At 40.0% G+C, this 26,007-nt stretch overlaps 2 protein-coding genes across 2 annotated transcripts in view; one reads left to right on the top strand and one right to left on the bottom strand.

Moving 5' to 3' along the window:
- Nucleotides 1-26,007, top strand: part of veph1 (ventricular zone expressed PH domain-containing 1) — a 238,290-nt gene that overhangs the window by 87,553 nt on the left and 124,730 nt on the right. The window lies entirely within an intron of this gene.
- ptx3a (pentraxin 3, long a) lies at nt 107-26,007 on the bottom strand. Its single transcript, XM_061919149.1, has 4 exons — nt 25,722-26,007; nt 9,248-9,407; nt 7,522-7,949; nt 107-1,660 (listed from the first exon to the last, which is right to left on the bottom strand). Exons 1-4 carry the CDS (start codon nt 25,858-25,860, stop codon nt 1,029-1,031), a joined length of 1,359 nt encoding a protein of 452 aa, XP_061775133.1. The 5' UTR covers nt 25,861-26,007; the 3' UTR covers nt 107-1,028.

Below are 26,007 nucleotides of genomic sequence, written 5' to 3'. Positions count from 1 at the left end.
TTGTCAGGTAATAAAAGTGACATCGCTTTCAGCCAATAGCAATATTTATATATTTTCAAAAATTGTTATTACTGATGGAAAAAAAACACATTGACAAGCAAAGAAATAATTATAACTTGTGTTTATTTATCCCACGCTCTGCATTCGACCAACTAAAAAAGTTATTTATGTACAAAATACATTCATTTTCAAGCCGTTGACAGTGACAAAGACACAAAAGTAATATACAGTATAATACAAGACAACTTCATTCACAAAATATCAAACCTTGTAAACATTGTCTTCACTTAAAAAAAAACTTACGAGACAAATACAGTAATTTCACTTTGCGATAGAAAAAAAAGCGAGCTATTAAACATATATTTTCTCTAAGCAGATGTATAAAGTCTAATATGAATGTAAACTTGGAAATGTAATGGAGGGTTTTCATGTTTTCATCTTCAAGGAGCTAAAAAGGCTTTGAATGAGTTTTAAAAATGATTCTAAAGAAGAATGCTCAGCAGTTTTTGATAGATCACATCTTGTATGGCTCATGACATCATAAAACTCTTAACATGGTACTTATTTTATCCCTGTAAGGGAAGGAATCCAAGAATGAATTTATATGACTATGAAAACTTTGCAAATACCAAGTTTATCACAGGATACAAATAATGACAAAACTGCATTTTGTCGTTTATGTACAAAACTAGATGGACATTTTAACTATCTTTAAACACTTGTTGCCGTTTTCTGTGTGCGCTCACTTCTGTTAAATATTGGCTCAGAACGTTCTGGCTCCTACAAGAGACACTTTCTTTTACCCTACTTAAAGTCTTTGGTCAACACGGCTCTCACCACATTTCCTGCCGCCACACACTTTGTCCAAGATGAATGCGCAACAGTGTTTGTGTGTTGCCGAGAGCAGTCTCAGTTGAAATGAATACCCTTACAAAGTATTTGCACAAAGTAGAAGTTCCCTTAGTTTCAGCTTGAAATCTTCTTCGAGAGTTTCGTAGGTATGAAAAAACAGTGACGCCGATTGTCTTTCAATTGATGAATTGAGCGCCCCCATGTGGAATCAGCTCCGTCACGCCCCAGCCTATTATGTTCCCCTTGTGCTGGCAGCCTTGGCCGTCTTGCAAAGCCAGCTGGGTAATCTTCTCCTCTGGCAGCACTTTGTCCCACACGTTCACCCCTGTCATTGATCCGGCGAATGCCATCTTCAGATCGAACCTTTCCTCGTAGCCCGCCTTCCCGTTCCTTTCTTGTCCCAACTGAAGGGAACCTCCGTTGGGTAGGACGTGTCCTTCAGCCACTCCTGGTGTGGAAGCCACCTTTTTACCACCTGCCCACAAAGAAGCCAAGCCCTGCTGAGAGGACCATGCCCCGCATAGGTGGAGCCATTCTGGGGGACCGTCAGACTTGACCACCCCCCGGGCCTCTACCAGGTGAGTCTCTCCTCCTATGGTCAACAAGGCGGAAGTGTGGCTGAGCAGGAGCTGGATCTCGTAGGGGTTGCGGCGGGTGCCGTAGGAGAAAAGCACCGTTTTATTGGCGACGGCGACTGGTTTCACCCACAGGCACAGGGTGAAGGACGACAGTGAGAGAGGAACTTCTGGTATAACTGAAGTGTAGATCCAAGGGGAGCGCATGGGAAAGAGAAGCGCCATCTCACAACCTGTAACAGCAAGGTGGAATGGAGATCATTTTCTAAAACACATTCAGGTTTAAAGCTGAAAGAGGCTTAATAAGAACATGTCTGATAGATAGATAGATAGTACTTTATTTATTCCGTCAGGAGAGTTCCTTCAGGAAAGTTAAAATTTTCAGCACAATCCCATTCAAGATCAGACAAACATTACAGGGAGACAGAACAGGATCGCTGACGGGTCTGCCGGCTTCCAGCGCCCCTTACAAAAAAGGTGAGATACAGGTAAACAAGGGGGGGGGGAGGGGAGATGGGAGGAAAAAAATAGAAGATTAAAATAAAATAAAAAAATCGGTCTTAGCCTGGGCCCTGGAGAGGGGGTGCAGACTGAGGCAAAGGGAAAAAAACAACTCATAGCCATAGAACACATCCCTCTTCCATGTGTGTAAGAGGGAAACATCAAACATCAAAGAACACAGAGGACATTAAAGACATTAAAGCAGCTGATGCAACAAGACACTTCTACATACAGCTATGAATAAAAAAGTAAAAGAAACATGTCCACTGTGGTTGCCTCTGCGGTGTTCCACGCCATTGTCCGCTGGAGTGGAGGGAGCATGGCCAGAGACAGGAGCAGACCCAACAAAGCAACCAAGACAGCTGACTCCACTCGGGGCCAGTGTCCAGTCTGCATGGATGAGCGAGGATACGTCCTCAGGGTGATAATTTCTTGCAGGAAAGCAAATGTTTACGTAGATACTGTCAGGGACTGCTGTCGATCTTGAACCCCAAGATGCAGAGATGGCAGGGGTTACGCAGGAAAACAAATAGTGCAACTGGTAAGTGCACATGCAGGGAAAACAAGAACCAGGCAACAGGAAACAGCCAAGAGGTTACAGGCAACATGCAACCAACAGCAAACAGCCAACAGGAACCAGGATAAGACTATAGAGGCAACAGGATACAATCATCGAGCCCTGACTGGAGGACGAGGCAGGCATAAATACTAGCCTGATTGGCAACTGCAACAAGGTGTGCCAGGCTGCCAATCAGGGACAGGTGAGGGAAACGAGCACTCAGGTAGACATGCAGGAAATGGAAGCAAAATCAGAGCGCTGACCGGAAACACAAACACAGAGGAAAACCCCAACATAACCAACCTGTCAGTAACAAGCCTGACAAGATACATTATCCTTGTTTATCCTAATGGAGACTTCCTGACATGGTTTCGCTCATAGGACCAAATTAGCGTCCATCCTTGTATTGTTCTGGGTGGGGGTGTCCCGATACAACTTCACTTTTAATATAATACAAATATTGGAGCCGTCAGTTTTGGCCGATATAGATATTGATCCTATATTGGCATAACATATTTGGTTGTTTTCTACAGTGATGTTAGAAAAGGTCAATTCAAGAGAAATCACTCAAACGGAGAACAATGAAAAACACTAACCTATTTACACGGTAAAGAATCTGGGTATTATCTTCGACCCAACTCTCTCCTTTGAGGCACACATTAAAACCGTTACTAAAACGGCCTTCTTTCATCTCCGTAATATCGCTAAAATTCGCTCCGTTCTGTCCACTAAAGACGCTGAGATCATTATCCATGCGTTTGTTACGTCTCGTCCCGATTACGGTAACGTATTATTTTCGGGTCTCCCCATGTCTAGCATTAAAAGATTACAGTTGGTACAAAATGCGGCTGCTAGACTTTTGACAAGAACAAGAAAGTTTGATCACATTACGCCTGTACTGGCTCACCTGCACTGGCTTCCTGTGCACTTAAGATGTGACTTTAAGGTTTTACTACTTACGTATAAAATACTACACGGTCTAGCTCCATCCTATCTTGCCGATTGTATTGTACCATATGTCCCGGCAAGAAATCTGCGTTCAAAGGACTCCGGCTTATTAGTGATTCCCAAAGCCCCAAAAAAGTCTGCGGGCTATAGAGCGTTTTCATTTCGGGCTCCAGTACTCTGGAATGCCCTCCCGGTAACAGTTCAAGATGCCACCACAGTAGAAGCATTTAAGTCTCACCTTAAAACTCATTTGTATACTCTCGCCTTTAAATAGACTCCCTTTTTAGACCAGTTGATCTGCCGTTTCTTTTCTTTTTCTTCTATGTCCCACTCTCCTTTATGGAGGGAGTCCGGTCCGATCCGGTGTCCATGTACCGCTTGCCTGTGTATCGGCTGGGGACATCTCTGCGCTGCTGATCCGCCTCCGCTTGGGATGGTTTCCTGCTGGCTCCGCTGTGAACGGGACTCTCGCTGCTGTGTTGGATCCGCTTTGGACTGGACTCTCGCGACTGTGTTGGATCCATTATGGATTGAACTTTCACAGTATTATGTTAGACCCGCTCGACATCCATTGCTTTCCTCCTCTCCAAGGTTCTCATAGTCATCATTGTCACCGACATCCCACTGGGTCATTATTGTCACCGACGTCCCACTGGGTGTGAGTTTTCCTTGCCCTTATGTGGGCCTACCGAGGATGTCGTAGTGGTTTGTGCAGCCCTTTGAGACACTAGTGATTTAGTGTGATAAGTAAACATTGATTGATTGATTGATATATTGTTATAAGCATCCGGTGATTATACTATAAAGTTATTTTCCATTCAACTTCACCAGTTTTAAAATTATTTTTTATTCAAAATCGCTTAATTTTCACATTCGCCGTTTAAATACCGAGAATTACTTGCGGTGAGTCACAGCCAGCTGAGCCTCCCCGTCACCATGGATTGAGCAATGACTCGGCTAACTGCTGGCCTGCTGTGCAGTGAGACCGTATTGCTGTATGAATTATATTATACATTTCCATAGTTTAGTTATCTGAGGTATATAATTTACAGTGTATTTTGTCAACAACTGTATGTGTGTAAAGTATTTCTTGTGCTGGGCAATCATAAAACGGCTGCGAAGTCCCACTATGTGAGGCACCTGTTCTCCGGCCTCCTGGCGGTAGAGGGCGCTAGTGATCCCAGAGATCATTCTTGCACTACTCGGCTAGGCCTGCATGGGGACATCTGAAGCCGGTATGTTTTAAAGTTGTCGTTCGCCTGCATATCGTAAAAACAATCGTCCAACATTTTACAACTAATTGTAAACTTATTGGTGCCGACCATCAGGGCCGAGTTGCGACGAAAGAGTGGGTCGATGTTGAGATATTATGCAGAGTTGGTAAGTGAAGTTGTTTAGCTACTAGCCGTACCCATGTATTTTCTATGGACGGTTAGCATCGGGTTTTAATCCCGTTTCCTCCAATGTTTCTGATCCGATTGGATTCATATTTATGTCGAGTGTTAATTTTGGGTACCTAAATATGGTGACTGAGTATTGTGGCGTTTTGAGGCCATCTGCATTTTTAATGCTACGGTAAAGACAATGAATGAACACGGCCGCTGGAGCGCGGTTCCACCTGTCATAGTGACAACACTGTGTACTGTCATGATTGTTATTTTCTACATACATGTGATTATTTAATATTGTTAATGTTAGCAGTATTATCGCTAATAATGTAGGTGACATTTGGCCTCTGCGTTCGACTCATCCACTTGTTCACCCCCTGGGAGGTGAGGGGAGCAGTGAGCAGCAGCGGCCGGGAATCATTTTTGTTGATTTAACCCCCAATTCCAACCCTTGATGCTGAGTGCCAAGCAGGGAAGAATATGAGCTTTTAAACAGATGTTAACTGCTGCCAATCAAATGGTGAATAAGATACTCTATAGCAGGGGTAGGGAACCTATGGCTCTAGAGCCAGATGTGGCTCTTTTGATGACTGCATCTGGCTCTCAGATACATCTTAGCTGACATTGCTTAACACCAGACTTGCAGCCCGTTATGCTTTTCAATCAGGCCCACCGGACATTTCCAAATATTTTTTTTAGATCTTCAATATGGAAATTATAGCTGCCGTTATGGTGTGCAGTGATGTTTTCAAATTACCGTGAGTCTTGAACTATACTTTTGATTGATTGATTGATACTTTTATTAGTAGATTGCATAGTTCAGTACATATTCCGTACAATTGACCACTAAATGGTAACACCCGAATAAGTTTTTCAACTTGTTTAAGTCGGGGTCCACGTTAATCAATTTATGGTAGTACAAAGTATTTCAATGGTTGAAATCTGCTCTTTTGCATGATACACTAGTTACTATGGTAAACTAATTAGTTACTATGCTAATCTAATTTGTTACTGTGGTAATCTAATTCACGGCAACTCAGATAAGGCACCAAGCAGTGTGGGTGGTGAGCGTTTCCACAGAGTGTTTCCAGAGCAGTCAACCTGAAATGCGGGTGTCAGGGACAGACGCGGAATGACATTTTTACAACAAATTTCTAAAGCTTAGTGATGTATCAGATTGTAAGTGGGTTTTTTTACCCTTCACTTTCATATTTCTCTGTGTTTGTTGCATTTTTGTTGCATTGTTTGATTGCAAAATATGTCGATCGAGAGGTGGTGTGACGTTCATATGTTGTCAATATTCAGTGTTTTATCATTCATAGTTTATATTGTAAATCCCACATGCTTTATTTTCATGTACATTCTGGGTGTCTCGTTCAGAAAAATAAAATACCATTCTGTTTTTTTTAAGACAGTCTCTCATAACTTTTTTAGCATTCAATCAGACATTATTGTGAGTTTTTGTATTAGTGTTCCGAAAAATTAGTTAAACCGGCCCTCAGACACATTTTTTTCTCTAATTCCGCTGGTAATCAGTATTAAAAATAACGTTAAAAATATAAAACATTCTCATGCATTTTAATCCATCCATCCGTTTCTACCACACCTGTTCAAGAAGTCGCACCAATGGTAAGAAGTATTTTATTTATTATTGGTTAGCTTCAGAATAAAAATGTTATAAAACAAAAATAAGACTTATTATACTCTAAAAATGTTGGTCTTACTTAAAAATGCATACATTTTTTTTTTCAGAGTGTTGAAAAATATTATATGGCTCTCACGGTAATACACATTAAAATATTAGGCTTTAATGGCTCTCAGCCAAAAAGGTTCCCGACCCCTGCTCTATAGGGTTCATATGTTTATTAATCTGACTTTGATGAAGTCAGTGCCTCACCAGCCATGAAACTCACCGCACGTCACTGATATAAACAGCCAAGCCCCCGACCAATTTTTTAATTAATTGTATTTTTGAATAATTTATCAGAATGTGCATGAACTATTTCTGTTCAAAATTGTTTTAAATGTTAAATTTTTAAATATTAACTGTCAGTTTGCTGTACTGTGCCAACTGTACTACTTTATGAGTACGTATATTCTATTGTTTTATTGAAAACAAAACAGCAAAGTCTGTTTGGCTGTTATCTGTTTTAATTATGAGACGCAAATGTGTCAAAGTCATGATTTTTTTATTTTATGCTTGAAATAAGAAATTTTTACTTTGAAAAAAGCAGTTTTATACTTGTGAGTGTTGATGACACAGCTATGCAACATTTAATTTTTTTAATTTTAAGCATGTTTTACTCAATATAGGTCATAAAATCCCAGCAACAAGCTGTAATATCTTACTGAGATCATTTAGGACCAAAACACTTCAAACAAGTAAAACACTTTAACATAAAATCTACTTAGAAAATAAGCAAATATCACCCGTATTTGAGATATTCAATCTTACTTAGATTTCAGTTTTTGCAGTGTAAAACATGGCAGAGAATGGGACTTAACCTGCCTAGAGACAGACAACGAGGGATTCGGGACAAACTTGAGCCGTGAGATTAGTCACTGCTGAGAGGGTCTCATTCCTGAACATGACCTTTGACCCGAATATGTCATAGCAAGTATAAAACTGAAGGAAGTTTGTCATAAGAAGAGGTAGAGAGGACAGATGAAACAATAACAAAGATGAGACGGCTGTTACCTGCAGGTAGGCGTCTTGACCGGGACGACCTCAGAACTTCCTGGAGCTCCATTTTTGTCTGCTGCAGAACACTCAGCACCCCCTCCAAAGCCTTGTCTTGTGACGTGACCTCTTGCTCTCGGTGGCCTGCTCCTCCGACGTCTGGATGTTGGGACGCCGCTTTCCCAGGTCCCGTGTTGATGAAACAGCTGGTTTCCATCTTGGCTAGTCGGGTCGCTTGGGTTCGTGTGGCGGAGAGAAGCTGCTGGAGCGTTGCCTCCAGGGTGTTTGGACTCCCAACGGCGTTCCCCTCAACTGGATCAGAAGTGTGGGCGCCAAATTTTAGCCGATCCAGGGATTCTCTAAGTTTTGCTTCCAGCTGCAGGGCCATTTTTCTTCCTGCCGTCTCCACTGCAACGCCACAGGAGCCCCCGTACTGCGCCACAAACCTGGTCCAAAAGAACAGACATGAAGGATCTTGAAGGCGGTACCTCCATTAATCATGATGAAAAACATAATGTCATAGTTTCTGGATCAACAGTCACTGCAGACTTCTTGTTGTAAAATTGGACCATTGTTGCATCCACATCTCACACAGTCAATGTTCAAAAAGAAGAATAAAAAATACAAAAATTAGGGGCATTTTTTTTTAACTAAGCAAAATTATCTGCCAATAGAACAAGAAAATTTGGCTTGTCAAGACTTTCCAAAACAAGTCAAATTAGCTAACCTCAATGAACCCCATAATACCTTAAAATAAGTACATTTTCACCAATAATGTCATGTTCTGTGGTCAAGTTTTGTTTCGTTATGTTCTGATGGTTTAAGACTCTTTTTAGTTCCTGTTCATGGTCCATTGTTTTGTCACCATGACGACCGATTAGTTCACCTGTACTCATTTGGACTCACGCACCTGATTTGTTTAGGACTCACGCACCCGTGTTAATCATGTCACTATTATTTAAGCTTGTAGTTGCCAGGCAGTCAGGCTGGCGTCATTGTTGTTGCTCCATGCTCTGTTCACTCTGGTTATGTATCGCTCTGCTCATTTCCTTCCAAGTAATTTTTTGTTTATTCATGTCATTTTTAGCGAGTCTTTTTTTTCATATCCATAGTTTTGCCTTTGTGGCAGTTTTTGTTTTTTCGCCAAGTTTGTTTTCCGCCTTGTGCGCGCCTTTAGTTTGCACTTCTTTTTTTTTATAGATAAATTAAATTATGTTTTTACCTTCACACCCTGTCCTGTCACCTTCCTTCAAATTCCGGGAAAACAAACCACACCATAACCTCCGTTTTGACAAATAACTGTACTACTATATGAGTACGTATTTTCTATTGTTTCATTGAAAATAAAACAGCAAAGTCCAATTGGCTGTCATCTGTTTTAATTATGAGACACAATTGTGTCAAAGTCATGAATTTTTTTTTTCATGCTTGAAATAAGAAATTATTACTTCAAAAAAGTAGTTTTTTACTTGTGAGTGTTGATGACACAGCTTTGCAACAGTTGATATTCTAGTTTCAAGCATGTTTTACTCAATATAGGTCATCAAATCTCAGCAACAAGCTGTACTATCTTACTGAGATTATTTAGGACCAAAACCTTTAAAACAAGTTAAACACTAACATAAAATATGCTTAGTGAGAAGAAGCAGAGAAGAGACAGAAAATAAGCAAATATCACCCTCATTTGAGATATTTCATCTTACTTAGATTTCAGTTTTTGCAGTGCATTCAGTCCCCAACGTACCTAAGTATCTCCTCCCGCAGAGATCCCATCTCCACCTTGACGATGTCGTCGGCATACTGGAGAAGCATGTTCTCCCTCATCTGGCTGTTCTCCAGCATCGAGAAGATTTTGTCCCATTTTGTGAGGTCTGGAGCATTGCAGGGAGCCGCACTTGGCGTGGCTGGAGAAAGATAGTGGTGATTAACACAAGACAGTTCTCGGGAAGTGACTTCATTCGGACTGCTCTTTTGGATTGGAAGGAAAAAGAAAAAAATACAGCAGCAGTTTTATTTCTGTCAGGTTTCTATCGCCGGAACCTGAGGGTCGGTTCAAATGTGGACATCCATCCATCTTCTTCCGCTTATCCAAGATCGGGTCGCGGGGGCATTGATTGATTGATTGAAACTTTTATTAGTAGATTGCACAGTTCAGTACATATTCCGTACAATTGACCACTAAATGGTAACACCTGAATAAGTTTTTCAACTTGTTTAAGTCGGGGTCCACTTTAATCATTTCATGGTAACAGCCTAAGCAGGGAAGCCCAGACTTCCCTCTCCCCAGCCACTATCTCTAAGGGAGAGCCCCGCCACCCGATGGAGGAAACCCATTTCGGCCGCTTGTACCCGTGATCTTATCCTTTCGGTCATAACCCAAAGCTCATGACCATAGGTGAGGATGGGAACGTAGATCGACCGGTAAATTGAGAGCTTTGCCTTCCGGCTCAGCTCCTTCTTCACCACAACGGATCGATACAGCGTCCGCATTACTGAAGACGCCGCACCGATCCGCCTGTCGATCTCACGATCCACTCTTCAAATGTGTACAGGAATGATTTAAATCACAAGTGTTAAACCCCGATTTTGCCCGCTACATCATTTTATACGGCCCACGAATGCCTGGAAATCCTTCCATCCATTTCCTACCGCTTGTCCCTTTTGGGGTCGCGGGGGGGGGGTGCTGGAGCCTATCTCAGCTGCATTTGGGCGGAAGGCGGGGTGCACCCTGGACAAGTCGCCACCTCATCGCAGGGCCAACACAGACAGACAGACAACATTCACACTCACATTCACACACTAGGGCCGATTTAGTGTTGCCAATCTACCTATCCCCAGGTGCATGTCTTTGGAGGTGTCGCAGTCAGTAGATTTGACTGCGGTAGCCGTAATGCTCCAACAATACATCAAGCGGTACGGCTTCGTACCGTACCAAAGTCGTACTAAAACAAGTTGATTTTCGAGTGCCCTGTGTAATGTTCTATATTTTTGATGAAACATCAACGTTTTGCTTCCGGGTACTTGCTAGCGCCATTTATTGAACAGGCGTCAACCTGCAGTCCACACGTATCTCCTATGTGTGACTGCCATCTACTGGTCACACTTATCATTACACCATGTACCACAACCAGAATGAATACATATATACAAGGAGGACCGGGTTATAAGGCGATTTCTGAGAAAATGAAAGGATTTTAAGTGTGCCTTATAGTCGGAAAAATATGGTAAATGTTTAGTTTTTTTCCATTTTGACAGAAAAAATACATCACTGGATTAAACTGCATACCTTTTAAACTTTAATATTCCAATCAATCAATCCAATCCACTTTATTTATATAGCACATTTAAACAACAATAATGTTTCCAAAGTGCTGCACAGCCATGTTAAAAACAATTGTAAAAAAATAAAATAAAATAAAATTAAAAAAGTATATATGTATATATATATATATATATATATATATATATATATATTATGCTCCACCAATGACTGAATAAAAACAAAAAATAAATAAATATTTATTTATAAATATTATCCAATATTGCAACACATTATATTATCATCCATCCATTTCCTACCGCTTATTCCCTTTGGGGTCACGGGGGGCGCTGGTGCCTATCTCAGCTACAATCGGGCGGAAGGCGGTGTACACCCTGGACAAGTCGCCACCTCATCGCAGTATATTATCATACATTCCAAAAGAAGAAATTGACAAAATAAAAATAAACAGTACACTATAAAAATGACAATAGATTTTATAGTAAAATTTACAGTGTTTAAAGTGTAATTACCGATAGGCTCTTAATGCAACTTGTGGTCATTTGTTAAATATATCGCAGGGACGGCGTGGCGCAGTGGGAGAGGGGCCGTGCGCAACCCGAGGGTCCATGGTTCAATCCCCACCTAGTACCAAGCTCGTCACGTCCGTTGTGTCCTGAGCAAGACACTTCACCCTTGCTCCTGATGGGTGCTGGTTGACGCCTTGCATGGCAGCTCCCTCCATCAGTGTGTGAATGTGTGTGTGAATGGGTAAATGTGGAAGTAGTGTCAAAGCGCTTTGAGTACCTTGAAGGTAGAAAAGCGCTATACAAGTACAACTCATTTATCATTTATTTATTTAACTCTGAGTAAACCAGAACCAAACACAGGGTGTACAACACACCATGTAGCCTGTTCTGCTTAGGTTTTTGACCATAGACCCATATTAGTTGAGGACATACCTTCAGTCCTTAGAACAGTGGTTCTTAACCTGGGTTCGATCAAACCCTAGGGGTTCGGCGAGTTGGCCTCAGGGGTTCGGCGAAGCCTCCGCTACGGAGGTTAGTGTAACAGGGTCAATTACGTCTTGTAAATAATTTATTTTCTAAAGTTTTATTATTGTTATAATTACACAAAATATGTAAGTTACATGTAAATACCTGAATATTGTTTGATGTTTTGTCAATGTGGAACCATTGTCTCGTTGTCCCTCCTACTGCAATAATTACTGTGACACCTGTCTTTTTATATGCGTTAGACACGCCCTCCAACTTTTTTTTTTGTCTACGATAACGGGAGAGGGGCTCGACGATGGCACAAAGTTTTGATGACGATTGTATTCTGTGTTATCTGTAAAGTGCAGTGGAGAAACCCATGGTGTCGGTCGTCTTACATAAAAAACACACAACGCAGAGGAAAAGACCACCGGTTACATTAAGACACACCCAACTCATCATGTAAATAAAAACTTCTCCCTATCGGCGTACTATGGATACGACAACAGCAGAAGTCACGCTGATTTGCAGGTGTGTCATTTGTTGGGAGTTCATGCACAGTTCATTTTGTGCACCAGTAAAAAAATATATAACTTTGTCTTGAATTTGAAAAAAAAAAAAAAATATTTTTCACTAAAAAAGTGTTTGGTGAATGTGCATATGACACTAGTGGGGTTCGGTACCTCCAACAAGGTTAAGAACCACTGCCTTAGAATCAACTCCCTTAGAGTTGAAGCCGTGAAAGAGCAACTCAACAAACCACAACCCAGTCAGCATCTCTGGGTTTGCTCCTGTTCTGACTCTAACTCCAAGCCGTTGGAAAACCTATATAAACATTACTCCATCCGGAAGTTGTTTTCTAAGTCTCTTGGGCCGTGCCCCTTCGAGAGGCAGCTCTCACGGTCCTTGAAAGAATGTGGTTCCTGTAGTTCCAACACAAAGGCACGTTTCAGGGTGCCTTTAGCATTTAGGTCTTCTACTGCTTTTATCTCAGCACGTTCAATCGTTTGCAAATGGACTGCTTGGTTTGGATTCCAAGACAAACCAAGCAGTCCATTTACAAATTGAACGTCCTGAGATGACAACGACCTGGATGAATGAGAACCTTCATGGGTATGTCCACTGCTTTTAGTGACTTAAGAAAGTAGGTCAGGCAAACATTTTAAGGATCTGTGAGTGGACTACATCATTTGAATGTTCAACACTCTGCATTACTTAGATTTAAGGAGCTGAAAAGAGTAAAGATACCAACACTACATGGTTCCCAGAGACGTTCTGTTTGCTTGGTTTTAAGGAATTCAAGTCAGTAACAACATTTGATCACTATTTAAAGGACGAGAGACATAACTTAGCTCACAAACATATTTGTGAGTGAGTGTTCAAGCTCAGCCGAACAGCAAAAGATATGAAACTCTATTATCATTACTTGTGGAACTTACAAAGGTTTTGCAGTGTAGATGAATTCCAACCAGTGTTTTGCTGACACCAGCACATCTTGTGAGACTTCAGCATTCCCAAAGAAGTGAAGCGAAGTGAATTATATTTATATAGCGCTTTTCTCTAGTGACTCAAAGCGCTTTACATAGTGAGACCCAATATCTAAGTTACATTTAAACCAGTGTGGGTGGCACTGGGAGCAGGTGGGCAAAGCGCCTTGCCCAAGGACACAACGGCAGTGACTAGGATGGCGGAAGCGGGATTCGAACCTGCAACCCTCAAGTTGCTGGCACGGCCACTCTACCAACCGAGCTATGAACCGAAGCCTCTTTTTCACATGATAATGACCCTTGATTTAGTTTTTATTTAGTTATGAATAATTAGTTAGTTAGTTAGTTAGCAATTTAACGCAAAAATGTATGGGCAGATATTCATAAAACTTCCAGAAAATGTCAAACATGTGTTAAGGAAGGGGTTCTTAAACTTTTTGACCTCAGTGCCTAACTTTTCCACTAAAAAGGGGTCTGGGGCACATTTAAATATTAACATTAAATTAGCAATGTTACTCTTGACATTAATCATCCATCCATCCATCCATCATCTTCCGCTTATCCGAGGTCGGGTCGCGGGGGCAGCAGCCTAAGCAGGGAAGCCCAGACTTCCCTATCTCCAGCCACTTCGTCTAGCTCTTCCCGGGGGATCCCGAGGCGTTCCCAGGCCAACCGGGAGACATAGTCTTCCCAACGTGTCCTGGGTCTTCCCCGTGGCCTCCTACCAGCTGGACGTGCCCTAAACACATCCCCTAGGGAGGCGTTCGGGTGGCATCCTGACCAGATGCCCGAACCACTTCATCTGGCTCCTCTCGATGTGGAGGAGCAGCGGCTTTACGTTGAGCTCCTCCCGGATGGCAGAGCTTCTCACCCTATCTCTAAGAGAGACCCCGCCACCCGGCGGAGGAAACTAATTTCGGCCGCTTGTACCCGTGATCTTATCCTTTCGGTCATGACCCAAAGCTCATGACCATAGGTGAGGATGGGAACGTAGATCGACCGGTAAATTGAGAGCTTTGCCTTCCGGCTCAGCTCCTTCTTCACCACAACGGATCGATACAACGTCCGCATTACTGAAGACGCCGCACCGACATTAATCATATTCAATAATCATATTCAATAATAATTTCTAACCTAGTACTTGCAGTTTACAACCTTGTCAAATGCTAAGAAAACATGTGTTAAACTCAAAGATTATTATCAAGGCTCAGGCCAGGCTGATTACAAAAATAAACCCTAATCAAATATACTGCAACAAAAGGGATTCATAAAAAAACGGATGCAAAATAAATTAACATACAATTACACAGTGTTGAAGTAAATTGTAACTAAATTAATAATAAATAATAAAATGTATATTTTGTAAATAAACTTTGTCGTTGAAGAAGTTTTCTGGAATATTTATAGCCCTGGAGCACTTGAGTTATTTGGCTCAGTGACTATGTGGGAGAAGAGGGCTTATTTTGGAGTCTTTAAAAGGGTTTGGAGAAAATTGTAGTTTTGAAATAATGATATGCATTTATGAAGACAGTGTCTTGTAATGTTGATGTTTATAGTGCTATAAAGGGTTAGAATACTGTATCATCACCCTTATCTTTTATCAGGGGTTCTTAAACGTTTTGGCCTCGGGGCCCAACTTTTCCACTACAGAGGGGCCACTCCAATATTAAAGGGGAACATTATCACAATTTCAAAAGGGTTAAAAACAATAAAAATCGGTTCCCAGTGGCTAGTTTTAGTTTTCAAATTTTTTTTCAAAATTTTACACCTCCCGGAATATCCCTAAAAAAAGCTTTAAAGTTCTTGATTTTCCCTATTTATGATGTGACTATCCATTTCCTTGTGACGTCATACAGGGCTGCCAATACAAACAACATGGCGGTTGCCACAGCAAGAAATAGCGACATTAGCTCGGATTCAGACTTGGATTTCAGCGGTTTAAGCGATTCAACAGATTACGCATGTATTGAAACAGATGGTCGGAGTATGGAGGCAGATAGCGAAAACGAAATTGAAGAAGAAATTGAAGATATTGAGCGAATAGCTATTGACGCTATTCGGCCATAGCATGGGTGCACCTAATGAAGTGGCCCATAGCATGGCTGCCTTATTAGCATCGCCGGTAAAATGTGCGGACCAAACGATCAGGACTTTCGCATCTTGTGACACTGGAGCAACTTAAATCCGTCGATTGGTAAGTGTTTGTTTCGCATTAAATGTGGGTATCTAGTTTCAAATGTACATACAGCTAGCGTAAATAGCATGTTAGCATCGATTAGCTGGCAGTCATGCCGTGACCAAATATGTCTGATTAGCACATAAGTCAACAACATCAACAAAACTCACCTTCGTGATTTCGTTGACTTAATCGTTGCAAATGCATCTGCAGGTTATCCATACATCTCTGTGCCATGTCTGTCTTAGCATCGCCAGTCAAATGTGAAGACACTTTGGTACATTCTATGGGGGTCTGGCGGCAGATTTCTTGCCAGTGGTGCAACTTGAGTACATATTCCGTACAATTGACTACTAAATGGTAACACCCCAATAAGCTTTTCAACTGGTTTAAGTCGGGTTCCACGTTAATCAATTCATTTATCACCAATCTAGTTATAATTTTTGCGCTTAAGAATCTTTTCTATGACTTTAGCTCCAGATTTCTTCAGTTGTTTAATATTGGCATTACTGCTACAAGTGGTGTAAAAGTGAACTACAACTGTGTACCGAACACCGCTGAGAAACAGATATTTTCCGAGCAGCTGATTTGGCGGCCCAACTACGGCTAAGAAACACTTTCTTATATTACACATATTCATTCTAATTCGCCGGGAAAAGGAATTGCTTTTTTTAGTTCTCACGGTGAGCATGTAAACGAAGTCTGGAGCAGAACACTTAGGGTGAATATGACTTAAAAATCCGTCCCGAGTAAGCTCTAGAATATTTTCTGAGGGCAGGCTCAATGTGTTACATGTTGCACTAAAGCAGGCCTGGGCAATTATTTTGACTCGGGTGGCCATCCATCCATTTTCTACCGCTTATTCCCTTTTTGGGGTCGCGGGGGGCGCTGGCGCCTATCTCAGCTACAATCGGGCGGAAGGCGGGGTACACCCTGGACAAGTCGCCACCTCATCGCAGGGCCAACACAGATAGACAGACAACATTCACACTCACATTCACACACAATTTTGAGAAAAAAATGTGTCTGGGGGCCGGTCTATTTTTTTTTAAGGAACACTGACACAAAACCTCACAATAATGTCTGATTGAATGCTTAAAACTGTCAGGCTTGGGCTTGGTCTTGGTTTGTTTTCCCGAGGTGCAAAGCGAATGGAGTGGAAACGGCGTGAAGTTAAAGACATCTTTATTTTAACACTAAAACTAAAAACAGGTTTATTGTTGCATTTTTGTATCACTCCGTCGTTCTACCCTCTTACTTCCTGTTTAGTCAGTCACCATGGTTGCTCATTGATACCACCTGCTAATCACGGTTTCCGCACACCTGTCACTTTTGATTACTTCCCTGTTTAAGCCCGTCCCTTTTCATTATTCTTTCCGGGTTCACGATTTGCTTTCCCGCAACGAGTTACGCCTGCACTCCGTCAAGTATGTATATTCTCGCTAGCTTTTCACGCTAAGCCATTTGTTCATTCCAGCTCTCATGCTATATGTTTTGTTTTACTCTTTTATGTGCCTACCTGCCAGTTTATTAGGGTCCGCAGGCCCTATTGAAACTGCTGTAATTTGACCCCCTTAACATGCTTCAAAACTCACCAAATTTGACACACACGTCGGTATAGCAAACCTTCCCAACATATCAAGCAACCAATCCCCCAAAATGAAAACTGCGCTCTAGCGCCCCCTAGGAAAAAATTACAGACAAAACTGCATGTAACTTCTGTTAGGAATGTCATAGCGACATGAAACAAAAACTCCTATGTAGGTCTGACTTAGACCCAATTTTCATACTCTCACTTCTTTCAGCAAAAATCTACAGGAAGTTGGCAAAAACCACTTCAAAATAAAATTTTCGCAAAAAAATGCAATTATTGCCTCTTTGCGCTGTAATTTGATCCCTTTAAAATGCTTCAAAAAAGTCACCAAACTTGGCGCACACATAAGGACTGGCGAATATTGCGATCTAATGAAAAAAACAAACCCCAAAACTCAAAATTGCGCTTTAGCGCTATTTTTGAATAAAACACTGAAAAAACTGCTCCTAGGAAGAAAACACAGACAAAATTGCTTGTAACTTCCGGTAAGAATGTCGGAGAGACATGAAACAAAAACCTCTATGTAGGTCTCACTTAGACCTACATTTCATAGATTGACAACCCCCAACAAAAATCAACAGGAAGTTTGCAATCCCCCCTTCAAAACAAAAGTTTTGTAAAAACCGGTCACCTTTCTTCAAACATTATCTCCTCTGAGTGCGTTTGTGGTTTTGGCTTCAAACTCGCACAGGAGAGAGATTGAACCCTTCTGATTAAAAGTATAGAACAGAGTTTTGATAAGTCCTCAGGTTTTGATTTTACGCGCCTTCAAAGAACCCCTGTGCAAAGTCTCCTAAAAAATGTCATTTTTGCCTCTTTGAGCTGTTTTTGACCCCCTTAAAATGCTTCTAAACTCACCAAACTTGACACACACATCAGGTCTGGCAAAAATTGCGATCTGATGAAAAAACCTAACCTCAAAACTCATAATTGCGCTCTACTGCCCCCCTAGGAATACAACACGGACAAACTGCTCCTAGGAAGAAAACATAGACAAAACTGCTTGTAACTTCCGGTAGGAATGTCAGAGAGACATGAAACAAAAAACACTATGTAGGTTTCACTTAGACCTACATTTTAATAATCAACATACTGTAGCAGAAATCAACAGGAAGTTTGATATTTTCACTTCAATACAACAACTGCATTACTTTCACAATGCATTAGATTCTCAAAATAGTGGCTCCAAGGCGTCTTCTAATGCTTATCCGGCCGTGGGTCTCGGGGGCAGCAGCCAAAGGCGGACCCGACCAACGCTGCTTGCAGCTTTAATTTCTCATTGTTGTATATCCTAGCTATTATGCTAGCGTCTTTGGTTTGCCTTTTATTAGCACCAGTGTTTTGTTTCATAGATCCTTTTCGTTAAATAAATTGTTTATATCTTACCTTTGCTGTGTTCACTTGACGCATCCTCGAGGGAATCGAACCCGGCATCACAATGCCGAACAGGCGCAACATCCCTATTGATGCCTTATTCGGCATGGCCTTATTATAACTCTAACCCTGACCCTAACCCTAACCAAATAACTCTAAGTTAAGTCTTTATTACTTAGAATATGTTCCCCTAGTGTCCAAATAACTCTAAATTAGGTCTTTGTTACTTAGAATATGTTCCCCATACTAAAGTGTTACCAAAAATGTATAACTTTGTCTTGAATTTGAGAAAAAAACACATATGAAACTGGTGGGGTTCGGTACCTCCAACAAGGTAAAGAACCACTGAACTAGGATATCATGCAAAAGTGCAGATTCCAACCATTTATATACTTTGTAAAGTTCAAGACTTACGGTCATTTGAAAAAATCACTGCATATCATAACGGCAGCTACAGTTTCCATCTTAAAGATCTGAAAAAATTATTTGGGAAGGTCCGGCGGGCCAGATTGAAAAGCTTAACAGGCCGCATTTGGCCCCCAGGCCTTAATTTGCCGAGCTCTGCACGAAAGGGTTTGAACCGGTAAAGCTCGTTAATTCTGACTTGGACGCCGTTCATTGACTTCAATAGTAATCTTGTCTGTGTTTAGCCGCCAACCTTCTTGTGTTCTACTCTGACTGACACGCACCAGTGGGGGACTGTTGGCACTACAATGAGGCCTCCCGCTCGGATTAAATCGGCGAATACTCCGAGCGTAAGCCGTGTGACGGAAACGACTACACACACTTGTGCGCTCACACACTCAAGAACATCTATACATACAAAATCACACACACACAGGCACACTTTCAAATAAAAGAACTGATTAATGACTTGTCTAATTCTTCTTTATAGTAGAGCTGGGCAAATATTTTGACACGGGGGCAACATTAAGAGAAAAAATTTGTCTGGAGGGGCCAATGTGTATGTGTGTATAAATGATATATACCATATTTTTCGGAGTATAAGTCCCTGCGGAGTATAAGTCGCACCTGCCGAAAATGCATAAGAAGGAAAAAAATATATATTCGTCGCACTGGAGTATAAGTCGCATTTTTTGGGGAAATGTATTCAATAAAACCCAACACCAAGAATAGACATTTGAAAGGCAATTTAAAATAGATAAAGATTACGTTATATGACACATAAATAACCAACGGAGAAGGTGCCTGGTATGTTAACGTAACATATTATGGTAAGAGTCATTCAAATAACTATAACATATAGAACATGCTATATGTTTACCAAACAATCTGTCACTCCTATTCGCTAAATCCGATGAAATCTTATAAGTCTAGTCTCTTACGTGAATAAGCTAAATAATATTGTTTGATATTTTACAGTATCGTGTTAATAATTTCACAGATAAGTCGCTCCAGAGTATAAGTCGCACCCCCGGCCAAACTATGAAAAAAACTGCGACTTATAGTCCGAAAAATAGCTGTGAAAATTGGCTGTACAGTATGTGTGTTTGGGTCCCTTTTTTCCAGAAAAACTAATACCAAAAGTCACAATGTGCGATGGAATTCTAAAAACAGACCATTTAAAAAAAACGGAATGGAATTTTAAATTTTTTTACTGAACGGGACACCCGAAATGTACATTAAAAATGAAGAAAGTGGGATTTACAATATTAACTATGAACAATAAAACACTGAATATTAACAACATATAAACCCCACTCCTCTTTTACTTATCAGATCAGCTCCTTGATAGGTGTGTGTCTTTTACAATCAAGCAAAACACAACAAAAATGTAAGAAACAGAAAAATACCAATGCAAATGGTAAAAAACACCTACAATATGATGTATTACCACTTTTATGCTGATATTTGTTGTAAAAATGTGTTCCTGACACATGCGTTTCGGGTTGGCTGCAAATCATATAATTCAGTGGTTCTCAAACGGGGTTACCCGTACCCCTGGAGGTACTTGAAGGTATGCCAAGGGGTACGTGAGATTTTTTATAAATATTGTAAAAATAGCACCAATTCAAAAATCCTTTATTAATATATTTATTGAATAATACTTCAACAAAATATGAATGTAAGTTCATAAACTGTGAAAAGAAATGCAACAATGCAATATTCAGTGTTGACAGCTAGATTTTTTGTGGACATGTTCCATAAATATTGATGTTAAAGATTTCTTTTTTTGTGAAGAAAATGTTTAGAATGAAGTTCATGAATCCAGATGGATCTCTATTACAATCCCCAAAGAGGGCACTTTAAGTTGATGATTATTTCTATGTGTAGAAATCTTTATTTATAATTGCATCACTTGTTTATTTTTCAATAAGTTTGTAGTCATTTTTATATATATTTTTTCCAAATAGTTCAAGAAAGTCTACTACAAATGAGCAATATTTTGCACTGTTATACAATTTAATAAATCAGAAACTGATGACATAGTGCTGTATTTTACCTCTTTATCGCTTTTTTTCAACCAAAAACGCTTTGCTCTGCTTAGGGGGTATTTGAATAAAAAAAAATGTTCACAGGGGGTACATCACTGAAAAAAGGTTGAGAACCACTGATGTAGTTGATGTAGATGCCCATTCTGGCTGTACAAATTTACTTTAAAAAAGAAAAGTGTGGGATACTATTCCTGTTGCCTTATTTGTATTTGACCTATGAAATGGATTCATATTATTATTTGGTGGAAAAAGAGGAAAAAAGGAGGACAAAGGGGGAAATTGCGGGGACAAGAGGGGGATAAGACAGAGAAGAACAATGCAATCTAATTCCAAAACCAGACCTGACCCAGCAACACTCAGAACTGCAATAAACAGAGCAATTGAGAGGAGACACAAACACGACACAGAACAAACCAAAAGTAGTGAAACAAAAATGAATATTATCAACAACAGTATCAATATTAGTTATAATTTCAGCACAGCAGTGATTAAAATCCCTCATTAACATTATCATTAGACATTTATAAAAATAATAAAAAAGAACAATAGTGTCACAGTGGCTTACACTTGCATCGCATCTCATAAGCTTGACAACACACTGTGTCCAATGTTTTCACAAAGATAAAATAAGTCGTATTTTTGGTTCGTTTAATAGTTAACACAGATTTACATTATTTCAATCAGTTGATAAAACATTGTCCTTTACAATTATAAAAGCTTTTTACAAAAATCTACTACTCTGCTAGCATGTCAGCAGACTGGGGTAGATCCTGCTGAAATCCTATGTATTGAATGAATAGAGAATCCTTTTAAATCGAAAAAAAAAATGTTTTTGAATCAAGAATTGTGTTGAATTGAGAAAAAAATCGATTTGAATCAAATCGTGACCCCAAGTATCGATATTGAATCGAATCGTGGGGCACCCAAAGATTTGTAGCCCTAGTATGTATGTATATATGTATGTTCGTACAGTCAATGTGTGTGTGGATGTACGAACTTTGAGTGTGTATGTATGTACTGGGCGGTATAGCTCGGTTGGTAGAGTGGCAGTGCCAGCAACTTGAGGGTTGCAGGTTCGATTCCCGCTTCCGCCGTCCTAGTCACTGCCGTCGTGTCCTTGGGCAAGACACTTTACCCACCTGCTCCCAGTGCCACCTACCCTGGTTTAAATGTAACTTAGATATTGGGTTTCACTATGTAAAGCGCTTTGAGTCACTAGAGAAAAGCGCTATATAAATATAATTCACTTCACTACTGTATTTGTGTATGTATGTGGGAGCTATGTGTGCGTCGGCTGGCTACGCTGAAAACAAACCCGCCCACTCTGTTTTGTTCCTGGTCTGAGATGTTGTGACATAGATTACCGTAATAACTCCTATAACACTGAAAAGGACAGATTTCAACCATTGTAATGGCGGCTGCAGTTTTGATGGTAAAGGTCTAAAAAAGTTATGTAGAACGTCTGGCAGCCCGCATGTGGCCCGCGGGTAGGGTTTTACGGTATACCGGTATTAGTATAGTAATGAATCATTTCTACTATACCGCCTCTAAGAAGTACCAGTCCACCACCCCCCTACTCCTAACATCCATTGTAGTGATACCAAGTACAGGAGTGTATCTAGTTGATACTACTATGATTACCATTCATCTATCCATCCATTTTCTACCGATTACGTTGCCTACTCAGTGGCCTAGTGGTTACAGTGTCTGCCCTGAGATCGGTAGGTTGTGAATTCAAACCCCGGCCGAGTCATACCAAAGACTTTAAAAATGGGACCCATTACCTCCCTGCTTGGCACTCAGCATCAAGAGTTGGAATTGGGGGTTAAATCACCAAAAAAATTTCCCGGGCGCGGCACTGCTGCTGCCCACTGCTCCCCTCACCGCCCAGGGAGTGATCAAGGGGATGGGTCAAATGCAGAGAATAATTTCGCCACACCTTGTGTGTGTGTGACAATCATTGGTACTTTAACTTTAACTAGTATTTTTTGGCATCACGATATATTCTTTCGTTTTTAAAAATGTTATATTATGTTTATAAAATCAGGAAATGTGTCCCTGGACACACGAGGACTTTGAATATGACCAATGTATTATCCTGTAACTACTTGGTTTCATATTGATACCCAAATTCGTGGTATCATCCAAAATTAATGTAAAGTATCAAGCAACAGAAGAATAAGTGATTATTACATTTTAACAGGAGTGTAGATAGAATATGTTAGGAGAGAAAGTAAGCAGATATTAACAGTAAATGAACAAATAGATTAATAATCAATTTTCTACCGCTTGTCCCTCATAATTTTGACATATTAATAGAATGAGAAATGACCCAATATGTGGCTGCATACTGTATGTCAGCAACCAATGTGGAACCTTTCTTTGCTTACTCACAACTAAAAGACAGGTTGTGTAGTATGTTCACAATTTTATTTAAGGACAAAATTCTTGGATTGCAATAAGAAACATATGTTTAATGTACCGTAAGATCTTTTGTTAAAATAAAGCAAATAATGCCCTTTTTTGTGGTCCCATTTATTTGGAAAAGTATCAAAATACATACAAAATAAATGTTGGTATCGGGACAACCTTTAAGTGTACAGTTGTATGTGTATACATACATACATACATACATACATACATACATACATACATACTTACATACATGCATACATACATACATGTATGTATGTATGTATACACATACAACTTTACACTTAAAGGTTGCCCTGATACCAACATTTTGGTACCGGTACAAAAATATTGGTATCGGGACAACCTTTAAGTGTACAGTTGTATGTGTATACATACATACATACATACATATATATATATATATATATATATAAATATATATATATATATATATATATATATATACATACATACATACACATACATATATACATACATTTACTTTACAGTATATACATACATGCAGACATGTTTGTATGTATATACATACAACTTTACACTTAAAGGTTGCCCTGATACCAACATTTGGTACCGGTACAAAAATATTGGTATCGGGACAACCTTTAAGTGTAGAGTTGTATGTGTATACATACATACATACATACATACATACATACATACATACATACATATATATATGTATATATATATACACATACATATATACATACATTTACTTTACAGTATATACATACATACAGACACATATATATATATATATATATATATATATATATGTATGTATATATATATATATATATATATATACATATATATATATATATATATATATATATATATATATATATAGTAGATTAATGATTCATTTTCTACCACTTGTCCTTGATCATTTTGACAAGATAATACAATGATAAATGACACGATATAAGTAAAGTACCAATGATTGTCACACACACACACTAGGTGTGCTGAAATTATCCTCTGCATGAGACTCATCACCCTTGATCATTCCCTGGGAGATGAAGGGAACAATAAGCAGGAGTGAGCAGCAGCGGTGGCCACGCCCAGGAATCATTTTTGGTGGTTTAACCCCCAATTCCAACCCTTGATGCTGAGTGTATGTTTACTGCATATGTCAGCAGCTAAATTAGGAGCCTTTGTTTACTTACTTACTACCTAAAGACAAGTTGTTTTGTATGTTCACTATTTTATTTCAGGACAAACTTGCAATTTAGAAAGATATGTTTAATGTACAGTAATATTTTTTTGTTAAAATTAAGCAAATAATGCCATTTTTTGCGGCCCCCTTTATTAAGAAAAGTACCAAATATTGGTATCCGGAGAACACTACCCTCGGGCAGTATTTTGCCCATGTCTGGTTCTCAACCTTTTTTCAGTGATGTACCCCCTGTGAACATTTTTTTAATTCAAGTACCCCCTAATCAGAGCAAAGCATTTTTGGTTGAAAAAAAAGAGATAAAGAAGTAAAATACAGCACTATGTCATCAGTTTCTGATTTATTAAATTGTATAACAGTGCAAAAATATTGCTCACTAGTAGTGGTCTTTCTGGAACTATTTGGAAAAAAAAAATATAAAAATAACTACAAACTTGTTGAAAAATAAACAAGTGATTCAATTATAAATAAACATTTCTACACATAGAAGTAATCATCAACTTAAAGTGCCCTCTTTGGGGATTGTAATAGAGATCCAGCTGGATTCATGAACTTCATTCTAAAGATTTCTTCACAAAAAATGAAACCTTTAACATCAATATTTATGGAACATGTCCACAAAAAATCCAGCTGTCAACACTGAATATTGCATTGTTGCATTTCTTTTCACAGTTTATGAACTTACATTTATATTTTGTTGAATTATTATTCAATAAATATATTTATAAAGGATTTTTGAATTGTTGCTATTATTGGAATATATATTTTTTTAATTTCACGTACCCCTTGGCATACCTTCAAGTACCCCCAGGGGTACGGGTGCCCCCATTTGAGAACCACTGCTTTAGCGTGGTGCAGTGGAAGAGTGGCCGTGCGCAACCCAAGGATCCCTACTTCAATCCCCGCCTAGTACCAACCTCATCACGTCCGTTGTGTCCTGAGTAACACACTTCACCCTTGCTCCTGATGGGTGCCTTGCATGGCAGCTCCCCTCCATCAGTGTGTGAATGTGTGTGTGAATGGGAAAATGTTGAAGTAGTGTCAAAGCGCTTTGAGTACCTTGAAGGTAGAAAAGCGCTATACAAGTACAACCCATTTATCATTTAAAATGCAAGCAGCTTTTAACACGCGATACGATAACACAAATCAAATCATGAATATTACGCACGTCTGAGTGAAATAAGCTTAAATTTCTCTGCAATCGCACGCTCCAAAAGTCGACTGCATTGCATCCTCGACTCCTTGGTCAGTGTGTAACACTCACTTGTCGGCGTCTCGTCCTCGGGGATTTCGTTGTAGTAGGTATCGGCGTAGTTGACCTCGATATCGTCCTCGTAGGCCAGAGTCAGACCCAGGCACACTGACCACACGCCTAACGCCAGGGGGAGCCTCCGGTGCAACATTGCTGCTCTGCTCGAGTGTGCACAGGTGCGAGTGGAAAATAAACCTCTACCTCGCCTCCTAGTGGTTCGTGGTTTTATGCAAGTGAGGAAAAGTCAGTCGGCGAGTGTGTGTGTGTGTGTGTGTATGTGTGTGTTTCCCTCCCGCCT

The sequence above is a fragment of the Nerophis ophidion genome, linkage group LG13, assembly GCF_033978795.1.
Source record: "Nerophis ophidion isolate RoL-2023_Sa linkage group LG13, RoL_Noph_v1.0, whole genome shotgun sequence".
Classification (NCBI taxonomy): Eukaryota; Metazoa; Chordata; class Actinopteri; order Syngnathiformes; family Syngnathidae; genus Nerophis; species Nerophis ophidion.
This window is presented reverse-complemented; position numbering and strand designations above follow the sequence as displayed.

Excerpts from the sequence above, each read along its gene's own strand:
- ptx3a (XM_061919149.1), bottom strand. The coding sequence starts at position 25,860 with ATGTTGCACCGGAGGCTCCCCCTGGCGTTAGGCGTGTGGTCAGTGTGC. Across the intron at positions 7,950-9,247 it reads CTGCGGGAGGAGATACTTAG|GTTTGTGGCGCAGTACGGGG; the intron begins GTACGTTGGGGA and ends CTTTTGGACCAG. Across the intron at positions 1,661-7,521 it reads GTCAAGACGCCTACCTGCAG|GTTGTGAGATGGCGCTTCTC; the intron begins GTAACAGCCGTC and ends TTGCTGTTACAG.